The sequence below is a fragment of the Balaenoptera ricei genome, chromosome 4 (assembly GCF_028023285.1).
Source record: "Balaenoptera ricei isolate mBalRic1 chromosome 4, mBalRic1.hap2, whole genome shotgun sequence".
NCBI lineage: Eukaryota > Metazoa > Chordata > Mammalia > Artiodactyla > Balaenopteridae > Balaenoptera > Balaenoptera ricei.
In genome coordinates this window covers 9,099,782-9,115,954 of record NC_082642.1, presented here as the reverse complement: position 1 = coordinate 9,115,954, position 16,173 = coordinate 9,099,782, and the positions used below count along the sequence as shown (strand labels likewise).

Genomic DNA, 16,173 nt, shown 5'->3' with positions numbered 1-16,173 from the left:
GCCCAGTCTTTCCCCTGTAGTCATCTAGCCAATTCCTACACTGGCTGAATTTCCTGCTATACCAAGGCAGCTAAGAGCTGCTGGAAAAAAAAATGAACAATAAACAGGTGGTATTAGGGTTAGGGTCACCTTGTATCACTTAGCAACTCTTTTACCTATCACACATCCTCCCTACCCACTCACCTGGATGATCTGTACTACACTGGATCCTCTGCTAGATTTTAAACTCCTTTTACTCCCAGATGACCTACTTCACTTTACAAAGAAAATCAGATGTCATCTTCTATAAATTATCAATTTTCCTACCTTTTTATTCTCTCAATTATCTATATTTTTCCTCAACCTTACTTCCTTTCCGTCTAATGCTAACTCATGTACCTATTTTCTGGATCTCATTTCCTCCCACAGGCCACCAAATTATTCTCTCCATTGTATACAAAATCTTTTCCTATCCATGGATTTCCTTCTTAAACGACGCCCCCCGAAAGCCCTCAATTCTGCCTCTCTCTCCAACTATTTTTCTCCTATCTGAAACACAGCAAAATTCATAACAGCACATAGTTGTTATTAACAATTCTTTATCTACTAGTCTTATTTTAAAATATTTTCAGTCTTGCTCTGTTCTAAGCAATCTTAAGAAATTAATTTTATGAAAGTCACTGACTGCTAAATCCAGCCACATAACTGTTAAATCCATAGATCCCTTTTCATTTCTCCTCTGCTAATTTGGCTCTAACCTATCTTTCTATTTTTATCTGCTGTTTATTCATGCATATTCATGCATATTCTGCTGTTATTCATTTACATTATAAATACCATAAACTACTCTGAGGTCCCAGAGCAATATACTCTGTGTTTTGTCTTGACTTTAACCGCCCTTTCATGGGTTTTTTTTCCTCAACCAAAAATGCTTTTCCTCCTCTAATGTGCTACCAAGCCAATTCTATCATCGCATCGCTTCCTTAATGAACTTTTTCCTACCAGTCCTCATGAGATTCCTTAGAAAGAGATCTGAAATTTTTGTATAGTACTAAGCCAGAGCTGGAATTACATCATTAAATTGGAAAAATCTAAATCAAACATGGGGTCATGTTCAAAATTAAAGTTTACCTTTGATTAGTCCATCTGCCTTTTCACTGGTATTGTTCCCTCCAAGTTTCATAGATTCATCGTAAACATTACATTCCTGGATGAAAAGGCATATTTCTTACATAGTACTGCTGTCAGTTTTAAGTAAACTTAAAAATGCATACTATTTTATATTGCTTTACTTTACATAATAAAGACTACTTAAATTGCTACCCTATTCTGGAGCAATGGAAGGAGGTGCATTAAGAGGAAAAATGTACAAATTGATGAAAAATTTTTTCACAGGTATCTCAAAAAAGAAAACTAGTCTGTCTTAACCTTTTCAAAAGGAATACAAAAAAGCAAACCTCAATTATAAATGGCATATTAGTTACTGTGAGAAACATTCACAAAATGGGATTTAGTTTAGAATTAAAAGGAATTCTAAGACTACAAACTTTCAAACCAAGAGTCCCTAATAGATCTTAAATGAGGCTGCCATTGACATCCTTTTTTTCTGGAATTCCCAGAATGGGTAGATGAAATAGTCAGGTTTCAGAATGCCTCCTCCCTTACTCTATCAGGGATTTTCCCTGCCAATTCTGACTTTGTCTTTTTCCCTTCATGTGTTCTCCTTTGTTTCAAAGTGCAACTGTGTGCACATGAGCACAAGAACTTCTATAAAAGTAAAATTTTATACTTCTCTGTGAAATATTTTCAACTGAGCCTAGTAGGGCAGGGTTCCTCCAATCTTACTTTTAAGTCTCGACTTGATTCTGTAGGTAGGAATGACAAATAAAATTGGGTGTAATTAAATTAATTCTTCCAGTGTAAAAAGAAAGGTAGGGGCTTCCCTGATGGTCCAGTGGTTAAGAATCTGCCTGCCAATGCAGGGGACATGGGTTCGAGCCCTGGTCCAGGAAGATCCTACATGCTGGGGAGCAACTAAGCCCATGCGCCACAGCTTCTGAAGCCTGCGTGCCTAGAGCCCGTGCTCCACAACAAGAGAAGCCACCGCGATAAGAAGCCCGCACGCCAAAAGGAAGAGTAGCCCCGCCGCAACTAGAGAAAGCCTGTGCGCAACAAAAACCCAAAGCAGCCAAAAATTAATAAATAAATAAATTTATAAAAAATAATAATAATAAAATAAAATAAAAAAATAAAAAGAAAGGTAGGTCATATTGTGAAAGGTAGGTCATATTTTGAATCAAAACCTCAGAGTGGTGTTCGGGATTGGTTAGCAGGAGTACAATGTAATTTTTGCCTAGAATTAGGGCCAATAAAGGATATTTTACTTTAGTTTTTAAAAAAATAGAAATTTAAACATCTTACAAAATCTCATTAGAGTTTATGTTTTACTAAAAATGTGGTTGAAAAGAAAATCCATCCTCTTCCAATGGTATGAGTCTAAAATAAATTAAAAATCCAAGATGTACCATTTTTCGAGATATGTAACTAGAAGTTATTTAGATAATTAACTTTTTAAAGCATTAGCTTCAAGAAACTGATGCTAAAAATGCCTTTCATGGCTTCCCTGGTGGCTCAGTGGTTGAGAATCTGCCTGCGAATGCAGGGGACATGGGTTCGAGCCCTGGTCCGGGAAGATCCCACATGCTGTGGAGCAACTAATCCCGTGCACCACAACTACTGAGCCTGCACTCTAGAGCCCGCGAGCCACAGCTACTGAAACCCGTGCACCTAGAACCCGTGCTCTGCAACAAGAGAAGCCACTGCAATGAGAAGACCGTACACTGCAACGAAGAGTAAGCCCCTGCTCGGCGCAACTAAAGAAAGCCCGCACGCAGCAACGAAGACCCAATGCAGCCAAAAACAAATAAATAAATAAATAAATTTATTAAAAAAAAAAGGTCTGTCACTTAAAAAAAAAAATGCCTTTCATCATTCTACCCAGTATTCAATAATCAGTACAATCATTTATATTATATTAAATAGTATGCAAAAAATAATTCAAAAGTTTATCTACAAAGGATGTCCTTTACATTATTCATTTCATATTAAATGACTCTTAGTAAGCCTTTTCTTCACAGAGTTCAAAGATATACATATAAAGTCCAACCTATCAAATCATACTATGCTCCAATCTCATGAAATTTAATAACATTTCACTCTGTAAGCTTGGAATATCCAAATCTATCTGACATAATGAAATTTCTGTTGCAATAAATGCTTAGCTGGAAATCACATTTTCAGCCTCAATTTCAACTAATATAGCAAACTAAATATCCTAAAACCTTCCTACTACATAACATGTTAAATGCATGGCTGATCTTGGAGAAAAAGGGAAAGCCTTATTGAAAATAGATAATTTTTTAATTGGTAATTGACAATGAAGCTGTAAGTAGTCTTAGGTGCTATTCTTCAGTTTTAATAACTAAATGTAGAAAGAAAAGGACGGACGTGGAAAGCACTGGACTATTCAGGGTAGGGAACTGAATCTTAGACATTAACAACAGAGTTAAACTCCCACTAAAAGTACAAAGAAGGAAATGCAACTAAGCGCACAAATTAATAAAATAGAATCTTAACAAACAGTTGCAGGAAAGTGATATGCAGCATCTTTGAAAAGTAAAAAATAAGAAGAACAGTAAAGTCCAAAAAATAGATATTTTGCATACACCTTGCACCTAGTTATTTCCTACTTTAAGTTCTTTGGATTTTCAGCTGAGAATGAAGAATAACCGTTTCATTCTTATAACATTTATTTTCCCTACAAAACTAATTCATTATTAATTCTTAGAAACTGAATATACATGTATTATGTATATATATGCTATATATAAAAATATACACAAATTAAGCATCAAGAATAGTCACCCATTCTCTCATCATTAGGACATAATTATCACTATTAACATTTTGGCACATACAGTATGTGTGACTACACTTAGACGTATATAAATATGTATTTACAAAATGAAGACTCAAACTCTATACACAGAGGCATATCTGGCCTTTTAACTAAAAAAGATCATGAAAGTATTCTTCAAAAATAGTACTTTGTAGTTGCATAATATTAAATTTTATGGTTGTATCATAATTTAACTGTTAACTTATTGACAGGTATTTCTTTTCTGCCTTTAAAATAATGCTGGGGAAATAAACTTGTATTTTTCTCTTTGGAAAAAATGCATTTCTGATAACTTCTTTAGATAGTTTCTTTGAAATGGCATTGTTGAATCAAAGATTATAAACACTTTTAAGGCTTTTGATACACATTACCAAATTGCCTTCAAGAATGTAGCATAAACTTTCATTCTTATCAGCAACACACGAGAAAGGCCATTCATCGTATCTCTAAAAACTGGATATTATCAATTTTTTGGCAATAATTTTTTTAATGACAAAATTAAAAGGTTTTACAATAAACCAGAGACTTTAGAAAAAACACACTAATACTTTACCTTCTTCAGCTGATTTTTCTTAATTCTTTCAATAGGAAGAGATTTGCCATCATGGAAGTTGGTAAGAATCACTGCAATGGCTGTCAGAGTTTTGCCCTTTAAAATGTTTTACAAAGAAAAATGGTCAGATTCTGAAACCCAGTTGACCAGACAACATTCCGAAACTAATTTTTAAATCAAGTAAGAAAATATCAAACAGCATTCAGGGCCACAGAAGTATGCTAATTATTATACTAAATAATATACATATTAATGAAGTTATTTCATTCATTAAGTTAGTAAATGCTTTACCATGCCGTATTATTAGGAGTTATTAAATAATTTACTGTGTAAAATCCTGTAAGCATCTTTGAGAAATGTCATTTTATTTTTTTAATCCTTTTTTAATTGAGGTATAATTTTCATACAACAAAATTCACAGACTTAAAGTGTATGGTTTGATAGGTTTGACAACTGTATACACTGGCGTAACCACCACACAATTAAGATACAGAAAAATTTTATCACCAAGAAGTTGCCCTGTATTCCTCTGCAGTCCATATCCCCACCTCTGTACCAGACAATGGCTGATTTGTCTCTATCACTATATATTAATTTTGCCTGCCTTTGAACTTGATATAAATGGAATTACTCAATGTACTCTTCTTTGTTTAGTTTCTTCTGCTCAATACAATTTTAGGCCCAGTCCTGATTCAGAGCATGTGGTGACCTGAGCTGGTGTACGTTGTTCCTTAAGAAGAATGGAGTAATATAAAGAAATGCTTATTAGCAATTCATTGTTTTTTTATTGCTGAGTAATATTCCATCATATATGCATACATGGCACACTTATTTGTGCACTCACCTGTTGGTGGACATTTAGATTGTTTCCAGTTTTTGACTACTATGAATTAAGCTGGAGCAGCTAGCAGTACAAGTGTATAAGTTTTCCATAAACGTATGTTTTTAAGGAAATGTCACTTTATTGAATGACTGCCATTTAAATGTCACATTTAACCCTGAACTAATAACTTTATCACAAAACTACAACTACTTGCTTGCCATGTAATTCAGAGCTAACTTAAAATGATTAGTAATCCCAGTATGGACATAAGATAATTACTTTATTAAATTTCATTTAAAGATATTTCCAAGACTTAAAGACTATATACCTTACCAATAAAGCATACAGGACAAGATATTTCTTGTGCAGTTTTTAAAAACAGAAACATGAAAATTTTCATTATTTTCCATAGCTGAATTTATAATTACCAACATAGAAATAAACCTCTTTCAAGTTGAAAGCATTGTGAAGCAGCAGTTTTCAAGGTGTGGTCCACAGGTCCTAGGAGCTCCCCAGGACCCTTTCAGGAGTATGTGCAGTCAAAACTGTTTTAATAATTCTACTAAGACCTTACTTGTGTTGATATCTGTAGTAATTCCACAAAAAGCAATGGTGGGTAAAACTGCTGCTGCCTTAGCATGACACAAAGCAGTTGGCACTACATTATATTAGTGGTCACTGTATTTTTAACCGCCACATCCAGTTAAGAAAAAAAAAAAAAAGACAAACCAAAGAAACAGTTTCACTTTAAGAATGCTCTTTAAGAATGTTCTTGAGGGACTTCCCTGGTGGCGCAGTGGATAAGACTCCGCACTCCCAATGCTAGGGGCTGGCTTCAATTCCTGGTCAGGGAACTAGATCGCACATGCATGCCGCAACTAAGAGTTCACATGCCACAATCAAGGAGTCTGCCTGCTGCAACTAAGGAGCCCACCTGCTGCAACTAAGGAGCCTGCCTGCCACAACTAAGGCGTCCACGTGCTGCAACTAAGGAGCCGGCGCTTCGCAACTAAGAAGCCCGCAAAAAGAATGTTCTTGATAAAGCAGTACACATTCATTTTACCAAATCTCACCTCTTAAGTACACACGTTTTAAATATTCTGTGTAACAAGATGGGAAGTACACAAAATACTTCTTTTGCATACCAAAATATGAAGGTTATCTAGAGAAAAATCACTTGTGAGACTGAATTACAAGCTGAACTAGCTACCATGCATCGTCACTTTCAAGTACCACCACTTAACTTGAAAGAATGACTGATAACTAGTTATTCATGACTGAGTGGCACACATTTTCTTGAAAAAAATGAATAAAATGAGCCTATCAACGCCAAAGGAAACAACTGACAGTGTTTGTTGTTAATGATAAAATTTGAGCTTTCAAGCAAAAATTATGTTAGAAAACTTGTATCCAACACTATGAGCAGAAAAGCTTCCCAAATATAAATGCCTTTCTAATAAGATCAGCAGTAGTATCAATGAATGTAAATTTTTTTACATTGTATAATGAAATGCATCAACATTTGGCAGATCTGTGTAACTCAGTGAACCAATATATTCCAAATGAGCAATACCTAATGTTACAAAATCATGCATGGGTAAAATATCCATTCAACGTGCAAGCTACACCAATGGATTTTAATGGAACAAAGTATAAAAAGTTCATTGATATGATTTTTTAAGTTCCACGTTATAGGAACTTTCCTGGCAGTCCAGGGGTTATGACTCTGTGTTCCCAATGCAGGGAGCACTGGTTTGATCCCCAGTCAGGGAGCTAAGATCCCTCATGGTGCAGCCAAAACAAAAAAGTTCCACATTATAATTATTAACCTTTAATAAACTAATATTTGCTTAATTTTCTTGTAGCAAAGAAAATCTAGTTATCTAAAAAGGCTTTTAAAATACTCCCTTTCAAATACATATCTGCGTGAGGACTAATTTTCTTTGTATTCTTCAACAAAAACAACGTATCACACAGAATGAATGAAAGAACAGATATGAGAATTCAGCTGTCAATTATTAGGCCAGACATTAAAGAGACTTGCAAAAATGTAAAACAGTGCCAGTCTTCTCATCCAAATTGCTTTTGTCTTGGAGTTCTTTTCTTTGAAAAATACGCTATTTCTGTTAACACATAATGAGTTTTTTAACTGTTATTTTAAAAATAATAAAAAATTTTAGTATCTAGTACCATAAATATTAATAGATATAGTAATAGAGATAACCCACAAAGACAAACACTCTTTGGGATGCTCAATAATTTTTAAGAACATAAAGGGTTGCTGAGACCAAAAAGTATAAAAACTGCTGGTGTAAGGAATCATATATTTTCTTTAAGAAAACCCATGAAAGCTACCCTGAATTTCAAAAGAAAATTGAAAAACACATGTTTATATCATTACTGCCAATTATTTTAATTGTACCTTAGGCAAACAAGCCAAAAGAAAAGAAAAGAAAAAAAAAAACCTCAGCATTATTTTAAGTGAAAACCACAGGAAAAATTATGTTCTACACTCACAGTGATATCTAGTCCCAAACTGGCACCAACATATTCCCATCTCTATCTACTTCAAAATTACTTCATATAAAATCTTAGTTACAAAATAAAATGTTATTAACTCAAGGAAAAATATAATTACCAAACCCATATCATCAGCTAAAATTCCTCCATGAACATTTTCTGGTCGGTCCTTTTCAGAAAAATTTGTTATTGTGTTATAGTATAAGTCACTTCGCTGTTCCCAGAATGGTGGAAGTTCTTTACTGTTTTCCCGTGAAACCATCCAAGCTAGAGCTTGTTTTTGATGCGGAAGCAATGGTGTTTCAATAGCCTATAAATAAAAGAAATGTCATAAACAGAAATACAATAAGCCCCTTCTTTTACCCCATGCAGAATCTGGAAAAGTTGACCTTGTGATGAAAGATGTATAGATTAATACCGTATTTTAAAATTCCAAATAGTTTAAATAGAAAATACTGGCTCAGTACCTCAGCTGGTTCCATCTCCTGAGTTTTATCATCTTCCTTTAAATCTTCAAACAATTTGTCAAACTCTGTCTTAAGCTACAACAAACAGCAACAAGAAACATTATGAAACAAACCAATTAAAATAATAATTGCACTTAATTCAGAGATTTCAGGTCATTTAATTAAGAGTCGAATACCAAAAGGTACATAAAATAAATTAATTCTTTGAGATACTACACTGCTCAATAATGGCAGAATAAATAGATCCTTTAGGTAACTGTTACAGTCTAAAGAATATAGGATAGAGTTTTAAGTCCTGGGTTTCAGTCACAGCTCTGTCACAAAAAAATCTTTATATAACTTTGGGCAAGACACTTAACCTATATGGCCCTGTATCTTATTACTGCAAAACAAATGGGATGAACTAGATTTAGAGTGTCTCTAAGGTTCCTTCTGCCATTGAAATTCTGTGATTCTATTAGCTGTATTGAAACCATTTTGACAGATCCTACCAAGTATATTTGACTTTTTCAAGTAAATGACATTTCATTGATTATTACTGCAATCAGAAATTTGCTATGTGTTACAAAATATTAGGATAATTTCAATCTTATGCTAATCTTTAGTTGGTTCTTTAAATTGATCTAGTCCAATCGTACAGTAACATATATATAATTACTTTTGTAAATTAGCAAATAAATACATATCAACAGCCCAGAAGAAATCAGGCCAAATCTAAAAAGTGAGGAGAGGTAATCTGGGGTTTACCCACCAGACACAAGCTCAAGAGCTTCCCTGGTGGCGCAGTTGTTAAGAATCTGCCTGCCAATGCAGGGGACATGGGTTCAAGCCCTGGTCCGGGAGGATACCACACGCCGTGGAGCAGCTGGGCCTTTGTGCCACAGATACTGAGACTGTGCTCTAGAGCCCGCGAACCACGACTACTGAGCCTGCGTGCCTGGAGCCCGCGCTCCACAACAAAGGGAAGCCACTGCAATGAGAAGCCTGCGCACCGCATAGAAGACTAGCCCCCGCTTGTCTCAACTAGAGCAAGCCTGCGCGCAACAACGAAGACCCAACGCAGACAAAAATAAAATTAATTAAAAAAAAAAAAAAAGAATGACAGACACAGGCTCAAGCCCTTCTAGCAATGAGCAGGGAAAATACAGTAACTACAATTAGAATATAAAAAGGCTAACACTGATGAGTAGAGACAAAAAAAATTTTGATGTAATTGGTAAGATTGATCTGCATTAATTTACTTTATACCCTTTTTTCCCCAAACTAACCCAGCATAACAGTATCCTGGATCACAAAGCAGACAAAGTAAGAAATAGACTAAGGCCAGAGATTCGGAACTAGTTCTATTTTTTTTAATTAATTAATTTATTTATTTTTGGCTGTGTTGGGTCTTCGTTTCTGTGCGAGGGCTTTCTCTAGTTGCGGCAAGCGGGGGGCCACTCTTCATCGCGGTGCGCGGGCCTCTCACCATCGCGGCCTCTCTTGTTGCGCAGCACAGGCTCTAGACGCGCAGGCTCAGTAGTTGTGGCTCACGGGCCTAGTTGCTCCATGCCATGTGAGATCTTCCCAGACCAGGGCTCGAACCCGTGTCCCCTGCATTGGCAGGCAGATTCTCAACCACTGCGCCACCAGGGAAGCCCCCGGAACTATTTTTTTTAGCACTGCATTTGCAACCTTCCTGAAAGGAGTAAGTTTCAAGCTTCAACTTTTTAAAAATTATGGCTATTTTAAAAATTTCAAATAATACAAAAACATCAAAACAGAGTAAAACATCACAGGTGTATACAGCAAGGTGTGTGTTTCAATGTATATATGAATGCATGTATGTGGATATATTCCTTATCACTGCTTTCTTTCTACATAAATATTTGCAATATATTTTATTTATTCTACATGTTCCATAACAATATAAACATCACTAATACTAGCAGATGCATATTTATCTTATATTTTTAAACATCAACCTTCAGCATTTAAAATTCACTATTCACTTTTAGTTATGAAATAACAGAAGTGCACCTGTTCAGTTGTCATCTGTACTGCAGCATGAACTGGCATACTATAGCTTGGTCCCGCTCTTCCAGAGCCCCAACCACTTTCCAAACTGAATCCTAAAGCTATAATTTACAAAATGAAAAGAATAAAATCACCAAATGAAATAAATTATCTTTTAGTAAATAGCTTTTAAAGCTTGTCTAATAAGCTGAATTAAAAATTCCCTTAATATGTGTTTTAAAAATTTTAAAACTAAATCTGCTAGGTTATTCAAAAAATACATTAAAAGAATTCCACATTATTTAAACAAACTTTTAAAAAGCATTCTTTTTCATTCTCTATTGGGAGATTCTTTTTGTCTGTAACTTATTAAAGAGAATGTTTAAAATCAGGGATTTCCAGATATTATCACTGGGGGAAGTTAGGGGAGGGACCTCCTTGTACATTCTTCTGTGTATGTGTGCAACCTCCTGTGAATCTATAGTTATTTCAAAATAAAGAGAAAAAAAATTCAAGGATTTCCTTAAAAAGATTACTAAAAAAAGAACTTGGAGCCTTCAGCAATAATTAATTTAGCCACCCAAACTCAAGGTATTACTTAAGAGAATAAATGTTTTACAATTCCAGCATCTTAACAATATCAGAATAATAGTAGGTTAAACCCTGAACTTACTTTTTGGTGCAGGACCCAATTTAAATCCATGTTTCTTCAACTGATCTAAAACTGCTTTTCTATTTTCTTCTTTTCCCCAAAAAGTCATATGCAAAGGCATGGTAAAAGCATTGTTTGCACCAAAAGGAACTACCCTATTATAATTAAGAAGGAAAAAAAAATGAGAAATTAGAAGTGTTATTTTTTTACATTTAAGTTTCATTAAAAATCTTGTTAAATAACTGCCACATTCAAATTCTGCATGCAAGTAAAATAGAAAGGAACTAACTGAGCAGACTAGAAAGAAAAAGGACACGGACTGGGACCAACAATAATGAGAAGAAAAGGCAGTTTTTAGGACCAGAATTCCAGAAGAAACTCAGGTGAGATAAAAGTGTTTAAATACATAGTTAGCCTATTACGAAGATCATAAGATAAGTAAAATAGCAAGTTTAATTCAGAAGGCAGAGCTTCCACTAACAGAACCACTGAGTGTAGCAACCCATTCTTGGAGAATGGGGAAGGATTTCCAAGAACTATTTCTGATCCAGGATTCACTGAAAGTTTACTCTCAATATCTGAAAAACTTGATGAACTGAGAAAGGAGAAAACAAGTAAATAAGTGAGAAGACACTTCTAAGTATTTATCTTCCAAACTCACCTTTTAATATCCTAAACAACCTATACTAAAATTGAGGTCACAGACACAAACGCATAAAAGAGAAAATGTAACCAAAGAGACTGGGAGTTTTAAAAAAGGAACAGGTAGTAGAACTAAGAAGGTATATGCCTAGATAATGCAACAGCTGCTACTTATCTCCAATCAAATGATGTCATGTGGAAATGAGTATCCTGCATTACCAGATCTTCCATTTATCAAGAGAAATATTTATAAATAATTTTTTATAATTAGGGAAAAATTAATACGCATAAAATGTAGAATGTCCAGATATTTGAATATCGGAAATAACTGAAAAAAAAATTAAACTCTGTGTAGGCAAAACCAAACTCATCTACATCTGATCACATTCTATCAGCTTACAACCTGATTTAAACAAACACTTCCAAATTTGTCAAATCAATGCACTACTAAAAGGCTTTTTAAAAAGGCTTTTTTCTTAAAAGATGGTGTGGACTTTCTAATATTTGAACCAAAGTCTATTTTTCTCCATGGTAATAATTTACCAGGAAAGTGAGGGAATAGCTATTTGATGGCTAGGGTAGTGCAGGCAGATGAAAGAAGAATTAAAACATTTACTGAATGCATACTAAAGGTATAGTGACAAAAGTTGTCAGGGCAACTTTACATACCCTTACATTCAAAGATCACTACAACTCACAATTATTAAAACTGAACTCCAAAAGTGCATTACCCTTCAACTTGAGCCAATTTGTTGTCCATGATATAGGCCAAGGCAGCTGCAAGATCTTTCTTTATATGGCCGACCTGATTTCCATTCACATTGTTTACTTTAATTGCATTCTTATCATAAGGGTTATCGGGCTCTCGTTGTAATGCAACCATTTCATTATTATTAACCTAATAAAAATAATAAACAGATATTATTATAAATAATAAACATATAATGATACCTTTCTTCATACTTTATCTGGGATTTCCATTCATTTTTTAATGCTTACTGAATAACACCACATATAAGAAATGCACATTTTCTTGGACTCATATTTCTATAGAAATATTAAAGAACATATTTTATAATAATTCTTTTACAATATTTTCCTAATTTACATTCATTGGAAGTTAACAAATCCTTGATATATAAAAGATACAATCAAAACTAACAGATACACATTATCTAAAATTATTCAACATTATAACTTCGAAAACAGGTAATCTCTTGAGTGCTTACTATGTGCCACACATTGTTCTAAGTACATTACATAGACTGACTTTTAAAACTGTCACAACCCTTTTGGTAGGTGTTATCATTATCTCCATTTTACAGATGAAGACACTAAAGCACAGAAAAGTTAAGTAACTTGCCCAAGGTCATAAAGTTAATAAGTAGCAGAGCTAGGATCTGAATCCAGGCAGGCCAGCTCCTAAGCCTAAATTCTCCAGAATCTCAAAGGGTTAAAAGGCATTATTTATAAGTCAGAATGGAACTGGAATAAGAAAATACATCCAGCCTTCAACTCATGCCATTATCTGATTCCACTTAATTAAAAATTGCCTGAGGGTGACATAATTGAAAATGGAAGAGTAAGGACTTCCAAAAATTCTCTTCCATAAAAGCAATGAAAAAACTGGCAAAAGCTGTTTGATTCAACTTTTTCAGAACTCTGGAAACTAACCAAAGGGTTGTAGAAACCTGGGGGGTCTTAATTCAAGAAAACAGCTGAATATCAGTGCCCTAGTCTCATCTCCAGCTCTCAGTTACATGATAGCATTTAAAAATAACAACCTGCTGCACTTCTTAGTACAGCCTAGCAGTTACCAGAGTGAGCACACTGGAGCAGAATCTTTCTAAGATTTATTCCTATAGAATTGTCAATATTTGACCTGTATGGTGGTTCCCTAGAAGACCCCCACTTTCAAAGCTGTTTCTATTTGACCTCTGAGCTTACTCAGTACCTAAAACGTTCTCCCTTCGGTGGGTGTTTGTCAAAAACAATTTTACAGGCAGTGGGTAACAGCTAGGGCAAACAAAACAATAACCAAAGGGCTTAAAAGGAAAAAGCGGAGAATAAGATGTTCAAAGCTCCAATATATTCCTGGAGATCTAGAAGGCCAAATGCAAGCACAGGGCTGTATGCACGCCCAGGGCTGTGAATATGTTCAGGAAAGACCTGAGAAGGTCCTAAGCTCTCACCTCTGGCTAAACTTGAAGCTCTGAACAGGCAGGAAATAAAGGCTAAGGCAGAGCTGTCAACTGCCAGGCTGAGTGTTGAAAGAGTGCCCCAAATGCACACAGATCCTCTCAGTAAAGACTGGGAAATTTACTGGTTCTAGTTCAATCATTAGCTGACCACTAAGGTAACCAAATACAGATATCAGTGGCCAGACACAACAAAGACTTTCACAGGGTTAATTTAGCAAAAGTTACTAAACAAACAACAATAACCAAAATCAGCAACAACCAATCCAGGGGAGAAGGAAGACTCTGATTTCTAGAGCTGCCAAATTATTTTTTTTTACTTCACATTCATCATCACATATAGTATTTTTTAGTTGAAGTATAGTTGATTTATACTACTGTGTTAGTTTCAGGTGTACAGCACAGTGATTCAGTTATACATGTATATAAATACATACACATATACATATATACACATATAATTTATAGATATATATAAAATCTATTCTTTTTCAGATTCTTTTCACTTATAGGTTATTACAAAATATTGCGTATAGTTTCCTGTTCTATACAGTAGGTCCTTCTTGGTTATCCATCCCCCCGTTTCCCCTTTGGTAACCGTAAGTTTGTTTTCTATGTCTGTGGATCTATTTCTGTTTTGTAAATAAGTTCATTTGTATCATTTTTTTTAGGTTCCACATATAAGTGATATCATATGATATTTGTCGTTCTCTGTCTGGCTTACTTCACTTAGTATGATAATCTTTAGGTCCATCCATGTTGCTGCAAAGGGCATTATCTCATTCTTTTCTATGGCTGAGTAATATTCCATTGTATAGATTACCACATCTTCTTTATCCATCCATCTGTTGATGGACACTTAGGTTGCTTCCATGTCTTGGCTATTGTAAATAGTGCTGCAGTAAACATTGGTGTGCACAGATCTTTTCGAATTACAGTTTTCTCTGGATATATGCCCAGGAGTGGGACTGCAGGATCATATGATTTAGAGTTGCTATATTATTTAAAACGTCTACTTTTCAACAACAAGAGAGACATGCAAAGAAACGAGAAAGTACAGCTCACACAAAGGAATAAAGCTATCAATCATCTACCCATAAGGAAGCACAAATGCTTGACCTACTAGAAAAAAACTTAAGTTTTAATTTTAAATATGTTCAAAGATCTAAAGCAAACCATGTCTGCAGAACTAAAAGAAAGCATGAGAACTATGTCTCGCCAAATAGAAATTCTGGAGTCAAAATTTACATAGTTAACTAAAGTCTAAGATTCACTAGAGAGGCTCAAACAGCAGATATGAGCAGGTAGAAGAAAGAATCAATGAAGTTGATGACAGGTCAACTGAGACTATAACGTCTGAGGAACAGTTATAGTTTGAGGAACAGAAAGAAACAAGAATGAAGAAAGATGAACAGATCCTGCGGGATAACAGCAAGCATACCAACACACACATGATGAGAGTCTCAGAAGGAGAGGAGAAAAAGAGGTAGAGAGAATATTTGAAGAAATAATAGCCAAAAACTTCCTAAATTTGATGAAAAAACATTAATCTACATATTTAAGAAGCTCAACAAACTCCAAGTAAAAAATATTCACAGACATTCAAACCCAGACACATCAAATTCAAACTGTGGAAAGAACACTGAAAGCAACTGAGAGAAACAACTCATTACATACAGGGGATCCTCAATAAGATTAACATCTGACTTTTCACCAGAAACCATGGAGACCAGAATACAGTGGGACAACTTCTCAAAGTGCTAAAAGAAAAAAATTCAACCAAGAATTCTGTAACTGGCAAAACTATCCTTCAAAAATAAAGAAGAAATTAAGAAATTCCCAGATAAACAAAAACTGACAGAATCCATCACTAGCTGACCTACTCTACAAGAAATATTAAAAGAAGACCTTCAGGCTGAAATCAAAGGCACTAGACAGTAACTTGAACCTACATGAAGAAATAAAAAGCACAGGTAAAGGTGATTACACAGGTAAATATAAAAGACAATATGAAATTTTTTGGTTGTAACTTTTCCCTCCTATCTGATTTAAAAGGACATAATCATTATAAACCTGTACTGATGAACATACAATGTATGTAAAGAATTTGTATGATAACAGCATAAAGGAGTAGGAAGGAAGACAACGGAACTATCTCAAAGCAAGGTTTTTATAAACAATTGAAATTAAGTTGCCATAAATCCAAACTAGATTCTTATGAATTAAGATGTTAGCAATTCCCAAGGGCAACTACTAAGAAAACAACTCAAAATATATAATAAAGAAACAACCAGGGAACTACTATGGTACACTAGGAAATATTTAACGCAAAAGAAGGCGGAAATGAAGGCCAGACCCAAGGGCCACATATTGTATGATTCCATTT

At 34.7% G+C, this 16,173-nt stretch overlaps 1 protein-coding gene across 2 annotated transcripts in view; it reads right to left on the bottom strand.

The window, feature by feature from the left end:
- The window catches only part of HLTF (helicase like transcription factor), a 70,393-nt gene that overhangs the window by 42,114 nt on the left and 12,106 nt on the right, over window positions 1-16,173 (bottom strand). For both annotated transcript variants that reach the window (XM_059920135.1, XM_059920136.1), the window contains exons 3-9: window positions 12,321-12,487; window positions 10,969-11,102; window positions 10,320-10,417; window positions 8,301-8,375; window positions 7,952-8,143; window positions 4,491-4,586; window positions 1,111-1,186 (exon numbers count right to left, since the gene is read on the bottom strand). In XM_059920135.1, the coding sequence (XP_059776118.1) occupies window positions 1,111-1,186; window positions 4,491-4,586; window positions 7,952-8,143; window positions 8,301-8,375; window positions 10,320-10,417; window positions 10,969-11,102; window positions 12,321-12,487 (838 nt within the window). The remainder of the gene's footprint in view (window positions 1-1,110; window positions 1,187-4,490; window positions 4,587-7,951; window positions 8,144-8,300; window positions 8,376-10,319; window positions 10,418-10,968; window positions 11,103-12,320; window positions 12,488-16,173) is intronic.